Source organism: Pimephales promelas, chromosome 2 (genome assembly GCF_988280905.1).
Source record: "Pimephales promelas chromosome 2, fPimPro1.hap1.1, whole genome shotgun sequence".
Classification (NCBI taxonomy): Eukaryota; Metazoa; Chordata; class Actinopteri; order Cypriniformes; family Leuciscidae; genus Pimephales; species Pimephales promelas.
Window position 1 is genome coordinate 8,390,043 of NC_142770.1, and position 18,276 is coordinate 8,408,318.

The 18,276-nt window shown below is 35.1% G+C and overlaps 1 protein-coding gene and 1 long non-coding RNA gene across 3 annotated transcripts in view; one reads left to right on the forward strand and one right to left on the reverse strand.

The window, feature by feature from the left end:
- Positions 1-18,276, reverse strand: part of ahr1b (aryl hydrocarbon receptor 1b) — a 46,726-nt gene that overhangs the window by 25,592 nt on the left and 2,858 nt on the right. Inside the window, exon 2 of the mRNA XM_039682625.2 lies at positions 17,952-18,139. Within this exon, the coding sequence (XP_039538559.2) occupies positions 17,952-18,139 (188 nt within the window). The remainder of the gene's footprint in view (positions 1-17,951; positions 18,140-18,276) is intronic.
- Positions 6,045-17,958, forward strand: LOC120486544 (uncharacterized). Of its 2 annotated transcripts, XR_016169560.1 has the most exons (4): positions 6,045-6,299; positions 7,418-7,457; positions 7,843-7,932; positions 17,780-17,958. It is a non-coding gene; the product is annotated as an uncharacterized LOC120486544 (long non-coding RNA). The 2 variants fall into 2 exon arrangements; XR_005624210.2 differs by lacking the exon at positions 7,418-7,457 and having other exon boundaries at positions 6,058-6,299.

Genomic DNA, 18,276 nt, shown 5'->3' on the forward strand with positions numbered 1-18,276 from the left:
CAAGCAAATGACCAACACGTCAACAACATATGTAAAACGTCTATATATTTATAATGCCTATTTATAAGACTTGATGGCCTTAAAAACAGGCTTTATTTTCTTAAAGGCCACTATAAGGACTTGAAATGAACAATGTCGTCGTACATTAGGTGACAGATGAGATGGTGATTCCCTTCGGAGGGGATTCAGAGGGTTTCCGGGCTGTTTCGCATGCTTGTGCTATGGGGTTTAACTGTGTTTATTTAGCGGCCCCATTGTGGGTCACTGCAAATCGAGTCTCTGGGGACGGAGACTCTGGAAAACCTGCACTAAATGCTTTGGCTTGGTTTCTTGTGGTTTTACCGACGGAGTCCAAACAGCCGAGGGGAATTATGAATGAAGTAGTTCAAATGTCAGTATAATAAATAGAGTTACAATATTTATTTTTTAACAAAATGCCAGCATGATAAAGAGGGTAAATAAAAAGTAAAAAAATATATATAAATATATATACATTTTTTTAACGTTTAAAATAAGAAAATAAGTTCAAACAATTACCCATTTATATGTATAAGACAAATGTCAGCGTGTTATTTATTCTATTATTATTGATTATCTATTATTCTATTAACAGTAAATAATTATTAATTATAATGTTTTTTTGTTTATATATATATATATATATATATAGTTTTTAAAACAATAAACTACTATATACTTACAGCGTCAAAACAGCTGAGGGGAATAGCTGAGATTTCAATATAATTTATATCTGTCATTCTTTCTAATGCTTGTTACAGCTAAAAGCTCATGGGAGGAAGGAGAGCGGTGCGGTGTCTTTTATCTCGGGAGGAAGATAAAACCACCGAACAAGAAAGACATAGAGAGAAAGAGGCTATGTTGGGTATCAAATATTAACACACGAGCCTCCGAGCGGCGTCACGTGTTGATGACATCACGGCAGCAGATGTGGACGTCTGCGAGTGGCTCGAGGGATTGAGAAGATTCGGATGGGGCCTGCTGAACGGAGCGCTCTAGATAGAGAGCGACAGCCAGCAAACGATAAAAACATCACAACAGACACGTCTCTTTACGCACACAGATGAACGACTCACCACACTCGCTCTCTTTTTCCCTCCCTCCCCTTCTATCCCTCTTTTCTGGGCAATATCTCAGTCAGTTGTGGCTTCGCTAAGCAAGTATTCTTACTGCTAAATGCTAGCGTAGCTAAAGTCACTCATACAAATGCCAAAACAAAACAAACAAGCAAGGTAAACTGACACTAAAAACATTGCTACTGCTCGATATTTCATACAAGATTAAAATTAGTAGATGCTAATATAAAACTGTTGACTAAAAATGTAGCTAATATATATAACTGTTTGGGTTTAGGATCAGGTTTTTGTTGTCCAACACAGTTAGCATGCTAGTCACATTAACACTCAGGCCTAAAAAGAAACCCAGAAACAGAATTAGATGCCAACCATCAATTATGTTAATGGGTTTATGGCTACTGAATTGTTTAGGATGGAGTTTGATGAACTCTGATCACAAGTAATAGTTTAAGCTGCACATATAAGCATTTTTAGAAGTCCTGGTATAACAATTTTTGTTTTCATTCACTGTTTACAAGATGCTAAATCACGATTAAATATTTAATGGATTGACAGCCCTAAATATATATATATATATATATATGGTAACAAAATAATATATGACCCTAATTGTAGGTTATAATATGGAACTCATATGATATACAGGTACGTTCACAGGCGTATATTGACTAAATAATTGCAATTAAATATTTTAGTCGGTTGAAAACCTTAAAACAAAAGTAAATTTAGAAGAATTATGCATAAAATAAAAAAGCATGCAATAATTCATTCTATATTTCAATCAGTATATGTTTTAGTCAAACATGAAAAAAAAAAAACATAAAATAATAATAATGAAAACTACAATATTTTAAGCAATGAAGAGTAGGGAAATAATATTTGTGGTTGTATTTGTGACAGCCCTAAAACAATAATACAATTATATATATATATATATATATATATATATATATATATATATATATATATATATATATATTTAATTATTTTTTTCCTAACTAGATGAATTATGAATAAAATAAAAATACATGAAAGATTCATTCAATATTTTACTCAGTTGACAGCCATACAAAATAAAAGCCTAACTATAATTATGCATAAAATAAAAATAAAATAAAATAATAATATTATTGTGCATACAATAAATATGAATGAAATTGACAATATTTTAATCGGTTGCCGCCATAAGAAAAAAAAAACTATAATAAACTACAAAATAAAAAATACATTTGCCCAAGTAAGAATTGTGCATAAAATAAAACTGTCACATGCATCCCACCATCCCCTCTACAGGTGAGGGGTCGTCAGCTTGCGATATATAGAGCAGAATCATTCGTTTACATGTTTCTGTCAAACAGCTGGAGACCAGTGAAACACATCTGTCTCCTTTACAAAAACACTACAGAAAGCCAGCTGTAGTCACAACACACACACACGGATAGAAATAAAGTGTGTACAAGTACACAGTGTATCCATCCACTGGATATTCTCCTAACTGTGTGTGTGTGCGTGTGTGTGTCTCCCCAAAGCAGAAATCCACATTCCGATCTATTGTAGTGTGACAGCGGGGTGGCAATGTGTGGAAATGCATCAAACAGAGACGGAGGCTCGGTCAGGGGCTGCTTATGGATTATTTTTGCCTTCTCTACTGTAGTTTTATTGCTGTAATTACAGAAAAACAGAAACACTCCTCATTATAATCAAACTGTTTGTTGGCTGCACTAAAGCTTACGAGGATGAAATAAGGAAATTCATTTAATGGGTTTTAGGGAGGGTTTTTTTTGGGACAAAATTATATAAAATGAATAATAAAAATAATAACATAAAATTAATAACCGACAAAATTATATAATTAATCACAATTAAATATTTTAATTTGTTAACAGCTTGAAATATCTAAAATAAATATACATTTATAAATGGTGTGTGTATATCATCTATATAATCACAATCTTTATAAAAGTATTTTAAATTGATTGATAGCACTAAAAATGAATGAAGATTAAAAATCAGTGTGTAAATCACATATTTCAATGCAAATGAAAAATATTCATCAATTGACAGCCCTAAAAATAATATAATAATACATTCAATTAATAATAAAATAAATAATAATTTAATAATAAATAAATAAAACAATAATAATAACAATAAATTAAATAATACAAAATTTAAATAAATCAATAAAATATAAATTAGAATAAATTAGTGTAACTGTAGAGTTGTGTTAAATTAAATTGACACGCATTCACAATTTTTTGACAGCCTTAAAACTAATAATAAATGAATTAATCATTACCATTATCATTAAAAGTATAATAAAATTAAGTTAAATGTTGAGTGTTGTGCAATTTAATTTAACAAAACCCTACAGTTACGCTAATTTATTCTAATTTATATTTTATTGATTTATTTAAATTTGTATTATTTAATTTATTGTTAATATTATTGTTTTATTTATTATTAAATTATTATTTATTTTATTAATGGTATTAATGATAATAATTTAATAAAAAATAAATAAATAAAACAATAATAATAACAATAAATTAAATAATATTTTTTTTTAAATAAATCTGTAGAGTTTTGTTAAATTAAATTGACACGCATTCACAATTTTTTGACAGCCTTAAAAATAATAATAAATGAATTAATCATTAACATTATCATTAAAAGTATAATAAAATTAATTTAAATATTGAGTGTTGTGCAATTTATTCAGCTTAATCAACCACCGCTTGCGTAGTCAAGAAATAGTTTGGCAGGGTCAAAGAATAAAACGGGTCCGAAAGATATCAGCTCCCATTTAAAACGACCTGTAAAAATGTAAACTTTGGCTTTAATTAATACATCACAGATGTTCAAATACTTCAGTAACAGAATATTTTTCATTCCATTAGATCAAACTACTGGAGTCATAAATTCATATTTGTTGACATCACCATGGTATCTGATCTATAAACTGATCAAACTTCTAGCTCTTCAAATACAAATATACTTAGTCTGTCCATCAAAATAAATGGAAATTTAAGCTCAGAAGTGAATCGGTTCCAAACGGGATTTCAGATTCAGCGTATCTGATCCAGCCAGTTTGATTACATCACAGCTCTCACTATTCCTGGAAAAGCAGATGAACAAACAAAACCACACACAAAAATTCACAAGAGTTGATCTTTGAATTAGTGAGGCATTAAGCAGTTACCTTAAAACCCTTAAATACCATGCATGCTATATTTCCTCCAAGTGAATTAACCAGACTCCCTAAGTCTAACCAAGACATTTAACACTAAGTTGTGCCATTCCAGTGGTTATTTCTGAGAAGATGGCTGCCATGATCATTAACGCAAACCCACTTAGCATGTAGCTTACCATTAGCCAAAAAAAAAAAAAAAAAAACAAGCTTCAGATGTTGTACAAAAGACAAAGAGAACAAAACTATATGCCATAAACAATACATTTCAAACGAACATCATTAAAAACAAACGACAGCTGTCAAGTAGCCAAAAGACACAAAGTAGAGCCAAACGCTTGGATCCATCAATGTCTACACTGAAATTAATAGGACTTAGCTTAGCTTTAGCTGTGCCAAACCAGCTAAAATGACCAGCGCATGAGCTCACATTATGATCGTAACACTAAAGTACCTAATAAAATGAAACGAATGTGAAGAAAGAGTAGAGCTACGTTTCCACCACTGTTTTTAAGTATGGACATGTGGAACAAATTTAAGGAACTATCTGGCCTAAAGGGCTTCTTTATTAAGCATGGATTAGAGAATGGACAATATTACACATTAAAGACACAGATGGAGAAAGTAAATTGTATTTCAATCCTGGAAACATGGAAATAAAATAGATTCAATAAAACAGAGACTATAATATTTAAATGGATAATTTGACATCTGTTTAAATGCTTTCATTTTTGTAAATTCTTGATACATTTCTTGACAGTTCCACGAAATAAAAAGTCAATAGGTTTAAAAAGACACTTCAATAAAATTCTCAGTATTTTTGTTGAATTAAAAAAAATATATCATAAATATATGAAAATATATTATATTATTAGCCTACTTATTAATATTTTTCCCCCAAACAGAAACAAAATTGTACAAATGATGGTTCAATGTTTACATAAAAATATACTGGGTCAAATATTATTGACAAACCCAAATATGTGGTTAAAAATGTCATTTAAAATTGTAACCCAAAGGCTGTGTTTGTCCATATTTGACCCAAATTTGGGTTAAAACAACCCAGCTTCTCATTCCGCAGCAGAGTAAATCAATCAACACAACACAACAGCCCCTTTTCTAGGAAAGCCAAGGAATGGTTTCAGTTATTTTCCCACTTGGGCTTGGTTTGGCACAGCACCATTACAATAGAAACTTGTTCCACCTTGGAATAAAACAAGACTTTTTATCTCACAACTCTGACTTTTGCCTCACAATTGCAAGTTTACATCTTGAAATTCGAAGCAAAAATGCGTTCTCTATTGACGTCACATAAACTCTTGCTTTACCAAGGCAATGACTGGTACATTTGAATTACATCCCAAAAAGTGGCCGTTATCAGACCCACAGTGGAAAATGAAACCAGCTGGGCCGGATCGGCACGGAATGGAACGGATAAGTAAAGGAAAGGTTTTGGGTCGACAGTGGAAAAGTGGCTAAAGAGTTTCACCTTGGAGGAACAGAAAATGTAGTAGAGGTGGAAGATCAAATACTCAAAGGTACAAATACGTGAGACACACAACACAATGTACGAAAACCAGTGTGAAAATGATTTTGACATATCAGACCATTAGACAAACACAGCTCCTCTGGCTCTAATGTGAAGCGGTCGAAATGTCCTCATACTCAGACGTGCTGATTGGTAACAAAAACATTATTTTTACTCTAAGCAGCTCTCGGAGCCCCGCCCACATTTTCTCAGCCAGCTCTCTCTTTTTTCCTGATGTGAAGCAACCTCACCTAGTTTGGCCAAGGGTTCAAAAGTTCATGGCTGCCAGACTGTTTTTGCAGGCCCTCTTTCGATCCTGTCTTACCCTCCCCTGTTCTCTCGCTTTTTCAAAGGGATCTCGGCATGAATGTAAGTGGATTAGCTCTGGAGTTGTTCTACCAAAACACTTTCATCTGGCAACGTTCGTTCGTGGCTCGTTCACGACTCATCGAGACGAGGAAGGAGGGAGAGAGAGAAAGTCAAACAGGTAGAGATAGATTATCATGAACAAACAAAAAGAACAGTGACATTCAAAGACAAATTGATAGATTGATAGGCAGACAGATGATAGATAGAGATGAATAGACAGACGATAGACAGACAGATAGACAGAAAGAGAGAGATGGATAGATAGTCAGACAGACAATAGATTGATAATAGATAGCTAGACAGACAGACAGACAGACGAACAATCGATCGACAGACAGAGTAAGATAGATAATTGATAGATAGAGATATAGGCAGATAGATAGATAGATAGACACATAGATAGACAGATGATAGATAGATAGACAGATGATAGATAGATAGATAGACAGAAAGAGAGGTATAGATAAATAGATATATATATATATATATATATATATATATATATATAGATAGATAGATAGACAGACAGACAGATACAGTAGATAGATAGATAGACAGACAGATGATAGATAGATAGATAGATAGATAGATGATTAGATAGATAGATAGATAGATAGACAGACAGAAAGAGAGAGAGGTATAGATAGATAGATAGATAGATAGATAGATAGACAGACACATAGATAGATAGATAGATAGATAGATAGATAGATAGATAGATAGATAGATAGACAGACAGACAGACAGACAGATACAGTAGATAGATAGATAGATAGACAGACAGATGATAGATAGATAGATAGATAGATAGATAGATAGATAGATAGACAGACAGAAAGAGAGAGAGAGAGGTATAGATAGATAGATAGATAGACAGACACATAGATGGATAGATAGATATATAGATAGATAGATAGATAGATAGATAGATGATTAGATAGATAGATAGATAGATAGATAGATAGATAGATAGATAGATAGATAGATAGATAGACAGACAGACAGAAAGAGAGAGAGAGAGGTATAGATAGATAGATAGATAGATAGATAGACAGACACATAGATAGATAGATAGATAGATAGATAGATAGATAGATAGATAGATAGATAGATAGATAGATAGATAGATAGATAGATAGATAGATAGATAGATAGATAGATAGATAGATAGATAGATGGATAGGCAAGAAATTTACTGTAAATAAAATACAAAACATCTCCATCTTTTTTTCGTAGTGATCATGCGTTCTGCCTGAAATCTGGTCTCTGAGTTCAGGTAAGTCTATCAAATCCAATTTAAAAGGCAAAGGAGCTTCTCATCTTTTAACTCTATAACCTTTTAACACCAGGATGTCAACTAGGCTATTCTGAGTCCTAAGAAAGGTTAAACTCCACCGTCTCTGAACAAAAGCCAGCTTTGTTAACTGTTCATTGTGCACTTCACCCTTTTAGTAGCTTAAGGGCCCCAGTGAGTCAATGCAAGTGTGTTTTGGTGAACAGTAGAGCATTTCCTGATACACAAACACTAATCCAGGATAAAGACTCTCCTAAAAGGCATCAGATCGGACCACCGCGGTGAAAGGAAACAGGCACACTTTCTTGAACTGAAGAGATTGTCTAATTTGTCTCTCTTCTTGCTATTGTATGAATGGGGCGCCTAGCAACCGGCGACGGGGGAACTACAAGAGGACAAAGAAGAAAAAGTGTGCCAATTCAGTCAATTCATGAGAGAAAAAGAAAGAAAGCTTTGGGTATGATAGCACGAGATCTTATAAACACTGCATTAAGACTACAGAAATTCCCTTCTATCTATCTGTCCATTATTTTTTAATTAATGGTCTGTTTATGTAATGTGTATATATCCGATTTAAATTAAATTATTATAAGTATATATATATTAAATATATAAACAATTTAAAAAATGAAAATGTAATGCTGATTCATATAATTAATTAAAATTAAAGACGTGTATATCTGTTTTATCGACGTAACTCATACATATACATAACTCATATATATACTGTATATATATATATACTGTATACACACTCACCTAAAGGATTATGAGGAACACCATACTAATACTGTGTTTGACCCCCTTTCGCCTTCAGAACTGCTTTAATTCTACGTGGCATTGATTCAACAAGGTGCTGAAAGCATTCTTTAGAAATGTTGGCCAATATTGATTGGATGGCATCTTGTAGTTGATGGAGATTTGTGGGATGCACATCCAGGGCACGAAGCTCCCGTTCCACCACATCCCAAAGATGCTCTATTGGGTTGAGATCTGGTCACTGTGGGGGCCATTTTAGTACAGTCAACTCATTGTCATGTTCAAAAAACCAATTTGAAATCATTCGAGCTTTGTGACATGGTGCATTATCCTGCTGGAAGTAGTCATCAGAGGATGGGTACATGGTGGCCATAAAGGGATGGACATGGTCAGAAACAATGCTCTGGTAGGCCGTGGCATTTAAACGATGCCCAATTGGCACTAAGGGGCCTAAAGTGTGCCAAGAAAACATCCCCCACACCATTACACCACCGCCACCAGCCTGCACAGTGGTAACAAGGCATGATAGATCCATGTTCTCATTCTGTTTACGTCAAATTCGGACTCTACCATCTGAATGTCTCAACAGAAATCGAGACTCATCAGACCAGTCTTCAACTGTCCAATTTTGGTGAGCTCTTGCAAATTGTAGCCACTTTTTCCTATTTGTAGTGGAGATGAGTGGTACCCAGAGGGGTCTTCTGCTGTTGTCGCCCATCCGCCTCAAGGTTGTGCATGTTGTGGCTTCAGAAATGCTTTGCATACCTCGGTTGTAACGAGTGATTATTTCAGTCCAAGTTGCTCTTCTATCAGCTTGAATCAGTCGGCCCATTCTCCTCTGACCTCTAGCATCAACAAGGCATTTTCGCCCACAGGACTGCCGCATACTGGATGTTTTTCCCTTTTCACACCATTCTCTATAAACCCTAGAAATGGTTGTGTGTGAAAATCCCAGTAACAGAGCAGATTGTGAAATACTCAGACCGGCCCGTCTGGCACCAACAACCATGCCACGCTCAAAATTGCTTAAATCACCTTTTTTTCCCATTCTGACATTCAGGAGATTGTCTTGACCAGGACCACACCCCTAAATGCATTGAAGCAACTGCTAATTTGGTTTTATTTGTCCCACAGTTCCAAACTAAAATGAATTAGGAACATCTGATTTTCCTTTTTTTGACAATCAGGTTGTCATGACATGGTCAATCTTTGTTAAACAAAATGTCACTGCAAGTGATGTTCTGATGTCACAGCTATATAATATTATGGATTTTCAAGTTAGTGAAACAGTATTTGCGTAAAGTGTGACATAATCTGCTGTAAAAAGCAGTGACAACTATTCAAGAAGAGATCTTTGCAGAAGACGTTTTGTGGAAAATGCGATCAGAGGTCAGTTTTGGCGAGGAAGCTGATGATTAGAGGAAAGATCTTGTAAAGCTACTAATTGTGCTAATACACAGGCCAGACTAATGTTTACCCCTAGCAGGGATTTTTGTCTTACTCTAAAACATCCCTTTTCACTCCGGATGATTACTTTACTAAGAAAGAGTGGGCGAAGCGTTAGTCATTCAGTGAGACTAGACAGAATATTTCATCTAAACTCATAAAAAACTCTATACAGTACAATTCAATGATATAAAATTATAATAATAGAAATAATAATTTATAATAATAATAATAATAATTATTATATTTCATATTGCTGTGCCTAATGAGAGAATATGAATGAATGAACTTGCCATATAAAGTTTAATATAAATCACAGAAATGCCTGCCAGTGTAAAAAAAAAGAAAAAAAAGAAATGCATGCCAGTGTTCAAACTAAATAAAACAAAATAAAGAGCAAAACAAAAACAAATGCCTGCCAGTGTTCAAACTAAATAAAAAAACAAATGCCTGCAATGTTCAAACAAAACTAAACAAAACACAAAAGAAATGCCTGCCAGTGTTCAAACAAAACATAACAAAGACATGTCAGCCAGTGTTCAAACAAAACAAAACAAAAAACACTAAACAAAACAAATGCCTGCCAGTGTTCAAACAAAACAAAACATAAAACAAAAGAAATGCCTGCCAGTGTTCAAACAAAACATAACAAAGACATGTCAGCCAGTGTTCAAACAAAACAAAACAAAACAAAAAACACTAAACAAAACAAATGCCTGCCAGTGTTCAAACAAAACAAAACATAAAACAAAAGAAATGCCTGCCAGTGTTCAAACAAAACAAAAAACAAAACATAAAACAAAATAAATGCCTGCCAGTGTTCAAAGAAAACAAAACAAAACAAAAACAAAACATAAAACAAACAAAAAATGGCTGCAAGTGTTCAAAGGAAACAAAACAAAGAAATGCCTGCCAGTGTTCAAAAAAACAAAACAAAAAAAAAACATAAAACAAAACAAAAAATGTCTGCAAGTGTTCAAACGAAACGAAACAAAACAAAAAAATGCCTGCCAGTGTTCAAACAAAACAAAAAAACAAAACATAAAACAAACAAAAAATGCCTGCAAGTGTTCAAAGGAAACAAAACAAAGAAATGCCTGCCAGTGTTCAAATAAAACAAAAAAACCAAACATAAATCAAAACAAAAAATGTCTGCAAGTGTTCAAACGAAACAAAACAAAACAAAGAAATGCCTGCCAGTGTTCAAACAAAACAAAACATAAAACATAAAAAAAAAGCCTGCCAATGTTCAAAAAATAAATAAATAAAAAAAATTCCTCACCAAGCTCAACTGATGTCGGCCACATTTCGGCTATGCAGCCCCAACAACGAGCTACTGTGTAAACAAAAAATGCCAAAAAATCATTAAAACACATATATTGTGATAAGTTTTCCCTTGACATACGGCATAAGAGTTTAGGACTACAATATCTTGATCTCTGATGACGAGAACTATCTTAACCAAAAATAAGTAACTCTGAAAAATCTACGTCCGCAATCGAAACCATACACATAAATGTGATAATCCCTTTAATACGCTTACAATCACAGCGTTGTTTACATCCAAGTGTATTTTAAGCCAAAGATTAAAACAACACAACACTGTTGTTGCGGCATTGAACTAAACAAACCACAGGCATCTGATTCAATGAATCATTCTAATCGGTGCTCGACTAATGAATGCTGGCAAGACATAGACAAGGCAATAAAACGAGGGAATAAATTCACGTGTTTTTATTTGCCTGTTTAATAAAAGTCATAACCATAAGCTTTCCACAAATCAGTTAGACCTGCCAAAATGGAGTTCACAATCCACTATCCATCATGGCGTAATTAATGTCTCACTAGCTCATCTCCTGTGCTTTCATATGAGTCAGACTTCCCATGATGCAGCCCTTCTGAGACAGACCATGGAGAGGCATTTTTTGGGGGGGTCTTTTTATGCTCTTCAAAATGACCAAAAATACCCACTTTTGCTGTTGTACAGTATGCAAACTGAGTGAACCCATTTGATTCATGTGCATGCTAAATTAATTCACATATGAACCAAAACTGGAGATCACCCCCTAAATCACCCCCTTCAATTGTATGTATACAACAATTAAAAATAGGATTATGAAAAACAGGCAAAAATGCTAAGAACCTTGGATGAGTAGAGATAAAGAATTAAACAGAGAGAGATAGGGTAAAAAAAAAAGCACTTTTCAGTGGCTAAAGTTGATCAAAATGAAGAGCTCCTCTGATGCCATCTGGTTCTCAATCCTAATTCTTAGGTATCCGGCATGCATACAAAGATTAAGGACTGCCCCCCGTTAACCTGGCTGTACAAGTAATCACAAAAAATGGGGAAAATATCTTCTGGGCGGAAATCGGAATCCCAATGTGGCATTAGAATTAAGCTTTCAAGGGTCATTCTAAGTCTAATCTCTAAAAAAAATGTTTACTCATTTTCTGAAATCGCCAGAATGATTTATTTATTTACTCCTAGAATGGTGCTTGTTGGACACTATGGACACAGAAGTTTTAATTAATTCATTCATTTATTAATTATTTTATGTTAATTAATTAATTAATTTACGTATTAATTAACATAAAATATCAAAGCTGATTCGTCTGAAGTATTACTATTCCTAAACCCAATTGAGTGCACGTGAAGACAGAAAAACGGAGAATATATATATATATATATATATAGTATATAATATATACTGTATATATATATATATATATATATATATATAGTAGAGTCCAGAATCTAGCTTAATTTCCCAATTCTTACAGGCATTTTAGAGAAAGCTTGAATGTAATATTCTCACGTCAGATAGCATTTGCTCTGTTTACTCATAACAAATAATGTTTTATTTACGCAAAACAAATTATGTTATGTTTCTCTGAAGGATAGAAGAGAGAGGGGGAATGTTACAGCTGGCTCCATGACCCCGAGTTGAAGACTATAAATAGAGACAGAAAGAGAAAGAAAAAAACAACAACACTAAGAAGTGCACTAAGAAGATGAGCGAGTCTAATTGGGGTCTTGTTTTAGTCGCCGTCTCTCCGATAACACAGAAAGCTTCCTGAGGCATTATAAGTGCTGCAAACACTGACCTACATTCAGTCATACAAAAGTCCCTCCCTCCCAGATGAGGCCTTCAGAAAGCGTTTACGCTGATCCAGAGTCAGTCACTAAGAATATTTATCCGACTATTTCACAAAAAGATTTAATTTCTCAGTGATATTGTACATGATTGTAATGATGGATACCAAGTATCGTTGAAATAAGCCAAAGCATTGTGGAGCTTCGTCAACCTAAATTTTTCCGTGTTCTTCGCCAAATTCATTGAAGAGCTACAAGAGTGGTTTAGGCTATTAAAGGAGCAATGTGTGATTTTTAGCGACATCTAGTGGTTCGGTTGCGAGTTTGCACCAGGTTTGCACTAAGGGCTCAGCCCACTGCTCACCCCTCCCTTTCGAAGAAGCTACGGTTGCTAAAACGAGACAAACATCTCGACGGCTGAGACAGCAGAGAATAGCCAGAGTAAAGGCCAATTTATACTTCTGCGTCGAGGGTACGCCGTAGTGTACGGCGTTGGCTTCGCACGTAGGCGACGCCGTTGTGAGCATTTATACTTCTGCGTTCAGGTCTTGGTTGCTCTGCAGTACTGCCCCGAAACGCTAGTTGGCGGCGGAGAGTTTTAATGTTCCACTGTGTTTAGATTCCTCGCGGCTAGGTTACTACAAGCAATAGCGACTGAAAGAGAGTGGATCATGTTGGAGTTGGAGCTTATTGGGGTGAAAAAACAGTTAATTTTAGTGAAATTACTAAAACTGAAAGGCAGAAATGAGAGAAGACGTCGGAGGAGATGGTACGTGTGGAAATGCGTGAGAAGGTACGTGCGGAAATGCGTATGAGGAAATACGACGCTACCAAGCCGACCAATCACCGATCTTGCGGTCCGCGTCGTCGCGACGTGTAGTTACATTTTTGAAGAGGTGCGCGTCAGGCAACGCGGAAGGGTACGCGGTATGGGACGCGTCTGTGCGTATGCTACGCCGTACCTACTGCGCGCACCCTACGCAGAAGTATAAATTGGCCTTAAGCCAAGAGTGTGTAACATTGTCACTGTTTCTGTACCACAGTCCATTATAAACCACATCATGGATACTGTTTACAAAGCCATAGTCAGGTGAGGATCAAGGGTTTTAATATATAATTTAATATAATAATAGTAATCAGCTGATTGTCTCACAAACGTAACCAGCACATTTCTCCACACATACTGTAGCAAACCCATAATACAGCGAGGGAGCAGCTATATATTTTTTCTAACAGGGTAGTAATAGTTTAGCTGGCTAATATGAGCTGTTACTGTGGCTGAGCTGGGACGCGTCCGCATCGCATGAGTCCAAAGGTCGGAAGTGCGCGCGCTGTTACAATCATGTCATCTCCGCATCCCATAGATACTATTTACTACACACAATAGGCTTTTTTCTCTGATTTTGAAAACTCTTCGTGATCGACTTTAGTGATCTAAAAGTCTCTATCGACGGGTTAGTGATTCCTGTAACGTACTGTTTTACGGTCAATGACATGAATACTAATCATCAGCTGTCTCACGAACGTAACAGCACATCTATCCCCAACATAACAAACCCATAACACAGCGAGGGAGAACTAAGTTACATGAAACAATCCCAACTACATATTTTACACCACTCACAAGGGAAAAGTCACTACTCACGGAGTGTAAGGCTAGCTTCCAGCTTTCCGCTACTTCTCTTTCAAGGTAGTGATGAAACGCGTTCTGTAGCGCTGTTTGTTCGCGTTCGGCTACGGTAGGAATATGACGTCACAACATGGCGACCTTCATAGAAGGGGATTCCCGCGGTTATGGAGCTATTAATGTCTCATTCTAAGGTAATAAAAACATTACGGTTAATTAAGTAAGTTCTTTATACACCACTGAAAACATAGTTATGGATGTCATATTGCATTTCTGTTAATAGATACTCATCTTTTTTACACATTGCACCTTTAACAATCATTTAGGTTTTTTTTTTTTTTCTGATCTGAGGTAATTTTGGTGAAAATCAGATCACCCTATCATAAACCTGGCGCATGGTGCCGCAAGTATTTTTTGCTCGTTTGTGCTAGCCTGACGCAGTTATCATTTTCACGTTGTGTACCATGTTGTTTAAAGCTGCAGTTCGCAGTTTTTCCTGTTTGTCGCCATCTCTGTTTGAAATCTGCAATTACAGTCATTCGCGGAATTATCAACTTTACGTGACTTGTACTAGCTGAGATGTGATGTAATGACTCAATATAGCTTATACTAGCCGAGACTCTTCTTTATGTGTACAGATGTGACGTAACGACTCAATATAGCTTATACTAGCCGAGACTCTTCTTTATGTGTACAGATATGACGTAATGACTCTATAGCTTATTCTAACCGAGACTCTTCTTTATGTGTACAGACGTGACGCAATGACTCAGTATAGCTTATACTAGCCGAGACTCTTCTTTATGTGTACAGATGTGACGTAATGATGCAAAGACATGCTCGAACCCCCTGTGGAAATCAGACAATTTTGGACTGAAACGCAGGCTTGGACTTGCCCTAAGTGCACTTGCGCCATGCGTTTTAGACCACACGCTTAGATTGTTAAATAAGGGCCCGAGGAATCTAGGACGAGTTTGAACAATTCAAAATGGCGGGAAACTTTTTATGACAGATCACAACGTCCTAAAATAAAATGAACTATTTTTTCTTTGTATTTTTTCCATTTAAATTGAACTTGCTCTGCTTCTAAAACAACCTTATTCTGATGACATCACCAAGTCCTTTCTTCCAACTTCCTGTCATATAGAGACCTTATTTCACAATCAGTTCTGATGAATAAAATCAAGTCTTATATTTGTTTCACTTGGAAATCAACCCATGAATAATATTTGAACATAAAAAATCAGTTTTCAATAATGTTTATTAAATAAAGTTGTGTCTGTTTATTTCGAGGCATCAAACTCCTGTTGGACAGCAATAATAATGCTTGAAAGTAAATTGAATGACAATTCATTAATAATTATCCTTGCAATAACATCAACAACCTCGTCATTGATGTTGCGACGACTGTAATTGTCAGTGACATCATTGAACAATCAGCCATTGTTATAAAGCACCAACACAAGATGATTCATAAGCGCAGCTACACGCTATATCACTCAATCATCCGTTCGCGTTCACCTGAACAGCCATTTTAAACCCCACTTCCTTAAATAAACACACCCCTCCATTTTATAAATTCTTTAAGCTCGTTATGTTTAATTATTCATGCCTCAGAGGAGGCCCGTTCCCGCAGTGCAGCGCAGCACGTCCACGCTCCATTCCAGAGTCACAGAGACAATGACATATTTTCCCAATAACACTGCGATTACAGACGCAAATTTGCTCCGAGTTTGTCATTTGTTTGTCTGAACGGAAAGAAAGAGTTATCCTTGAGCTGCAGAACTCACACGATGTTGACGTATTGTTATGACGTTCCCTTCATAAGATGGAAGGGAAGGACGGATGGACAAACCGGGCAACAGCAGCTTTGTGTGTGAATACAGAGAACGAAGGTTAAAGTGCTGATGCTGGAGCTTTTCTACACTCAAACCCCAAAACCAAACAAATGATACTGCTGAGGGAGACGGAGCTTCACTAGCAAGCAGAATAACAAAACAAATCCAATCAGCTTAGTTATGTAAATATGGGAACAGAAATACATATTTAGGACACAAAAAAAGACACAAATGTTTACATAACAATGTTTACTACCTAAATATTTGCTTGTTTGATGACTTGTTCATGAATTTGCTCATTCTGTCTGTCTATTTGTGTTTCTATCTATTTATGAATGAATCTATCTATCTATCTATCTATCTATCTATCTATCTATCTATCTATCTATCTATCTATCTATCTATCTATCTATCTATCTATATAACTATCTATCTATCTATCTATCTATCTATCTATCTATCTATCTATCTATCTATCTATCTATCTATCTATCTATCTATCTATCTATCTATCTATCTATATAACTATCTCTCTATCTATCTATCTATCTATCTATCTATCTATCTATCTATCTATCTATCTATCTATCTATCTATCTATCTATCTATCTATCTATATAACTATCTCTATCTATCTATCTATCTATCTATCTATCTATCTATCTATCTATCTATCTATCTATCTATCTATCTATCTATCTATCTATCTATCTATCTATCTATATAACTATCTCTATCTATCTATCTATCTATCTATCTATTAATATATCTATCTATCTATCTATCTATCTATCTATCTATCTATCTATCTATCTATCTATCTATCTATCTATCTATTAATATAACTATCTCTATCTATCTATCTATCTATCTATCTATCTATCTATCTATCTATCTATCTATCTATCTATCTATCTATCTATCTATCTATCTATCTATCTATCTATCTATTAATATAACTATCTCTATCTATCTATCTATCTATCTATCTATCTATCTATCTATCTATCTATCTATCTATCTATCTATCTATCTATTAATATAACTATCTCTATCTATCTATCTATCTATCTATCTATCTATCTATCTATCTATCTATCTATCTATCTATCTATCTATCTATCTATCTATCTATCTATCTCTGTCTGCCTATCTATCTCTGTCTGCCTATCTATCTATCTATCTATCTATCTATCTATCTATCTATCTATCTATCTATCTATCTATCTATCTGTCTGTCTGTCTATCCATCCATATCCATCTATCTATCTATCGATCAATATAACTATCTCTATCTATCTATCTATCTATCTATCTATCTATCTATCTATCTATCTATCTATCTATCTATCTATCTATCTATCTATCTATCTATCTATCTATGTCTGTCTATCTATATGTCTATCAATATATCTATCTACAGAATCTATCTATTTACGACATGACAGTATATAAAGAATTAAGACATTTTAAGTCATTTTTATTTTCATGTGTCCTCAGCTTAACTCAAATGATGATCTTTCCCACTGTGTCTAAACAGCAGACTGTCATGCCTGACCCCGCTTTATTATGGTGCAACACACAATCCTGTCAAGTGCTACGAATTTGTCCTGTAAAATGCTACAACAATCACAGTCAGTCTCAGCTACACACATCCACCCGCATCTCGTCCAATAAACACACAAGGTCATCGAGGTCCACGTGGAACTCACCAGAGAAGAAGTTCTTAGCACGCAGGTAACTGACACTCAGACGCAGGATGGAGAGTTTGTCCAGGCTGCTCGTGACCTCCTCAGGAAACGGAAGGAGACTGGCCAGACGGTCCAACTCGGAGTTTAGCCGGTCTCGATGGCGTTTGGACGGGTTAGACTTACCCCCTTCATTTGGGGGCTGCTTCACCCTGAGAACGAGAGCAAAAGAACCAACTCTTAAAATCACACTTAACAGCGTTTTTCACGACCCGGTCTGTTTGGACAGAATCACGGACAACGTGAAAATACTGAAGCCAGAGTGTCCCATAAGCTGTTTTTACTAAAT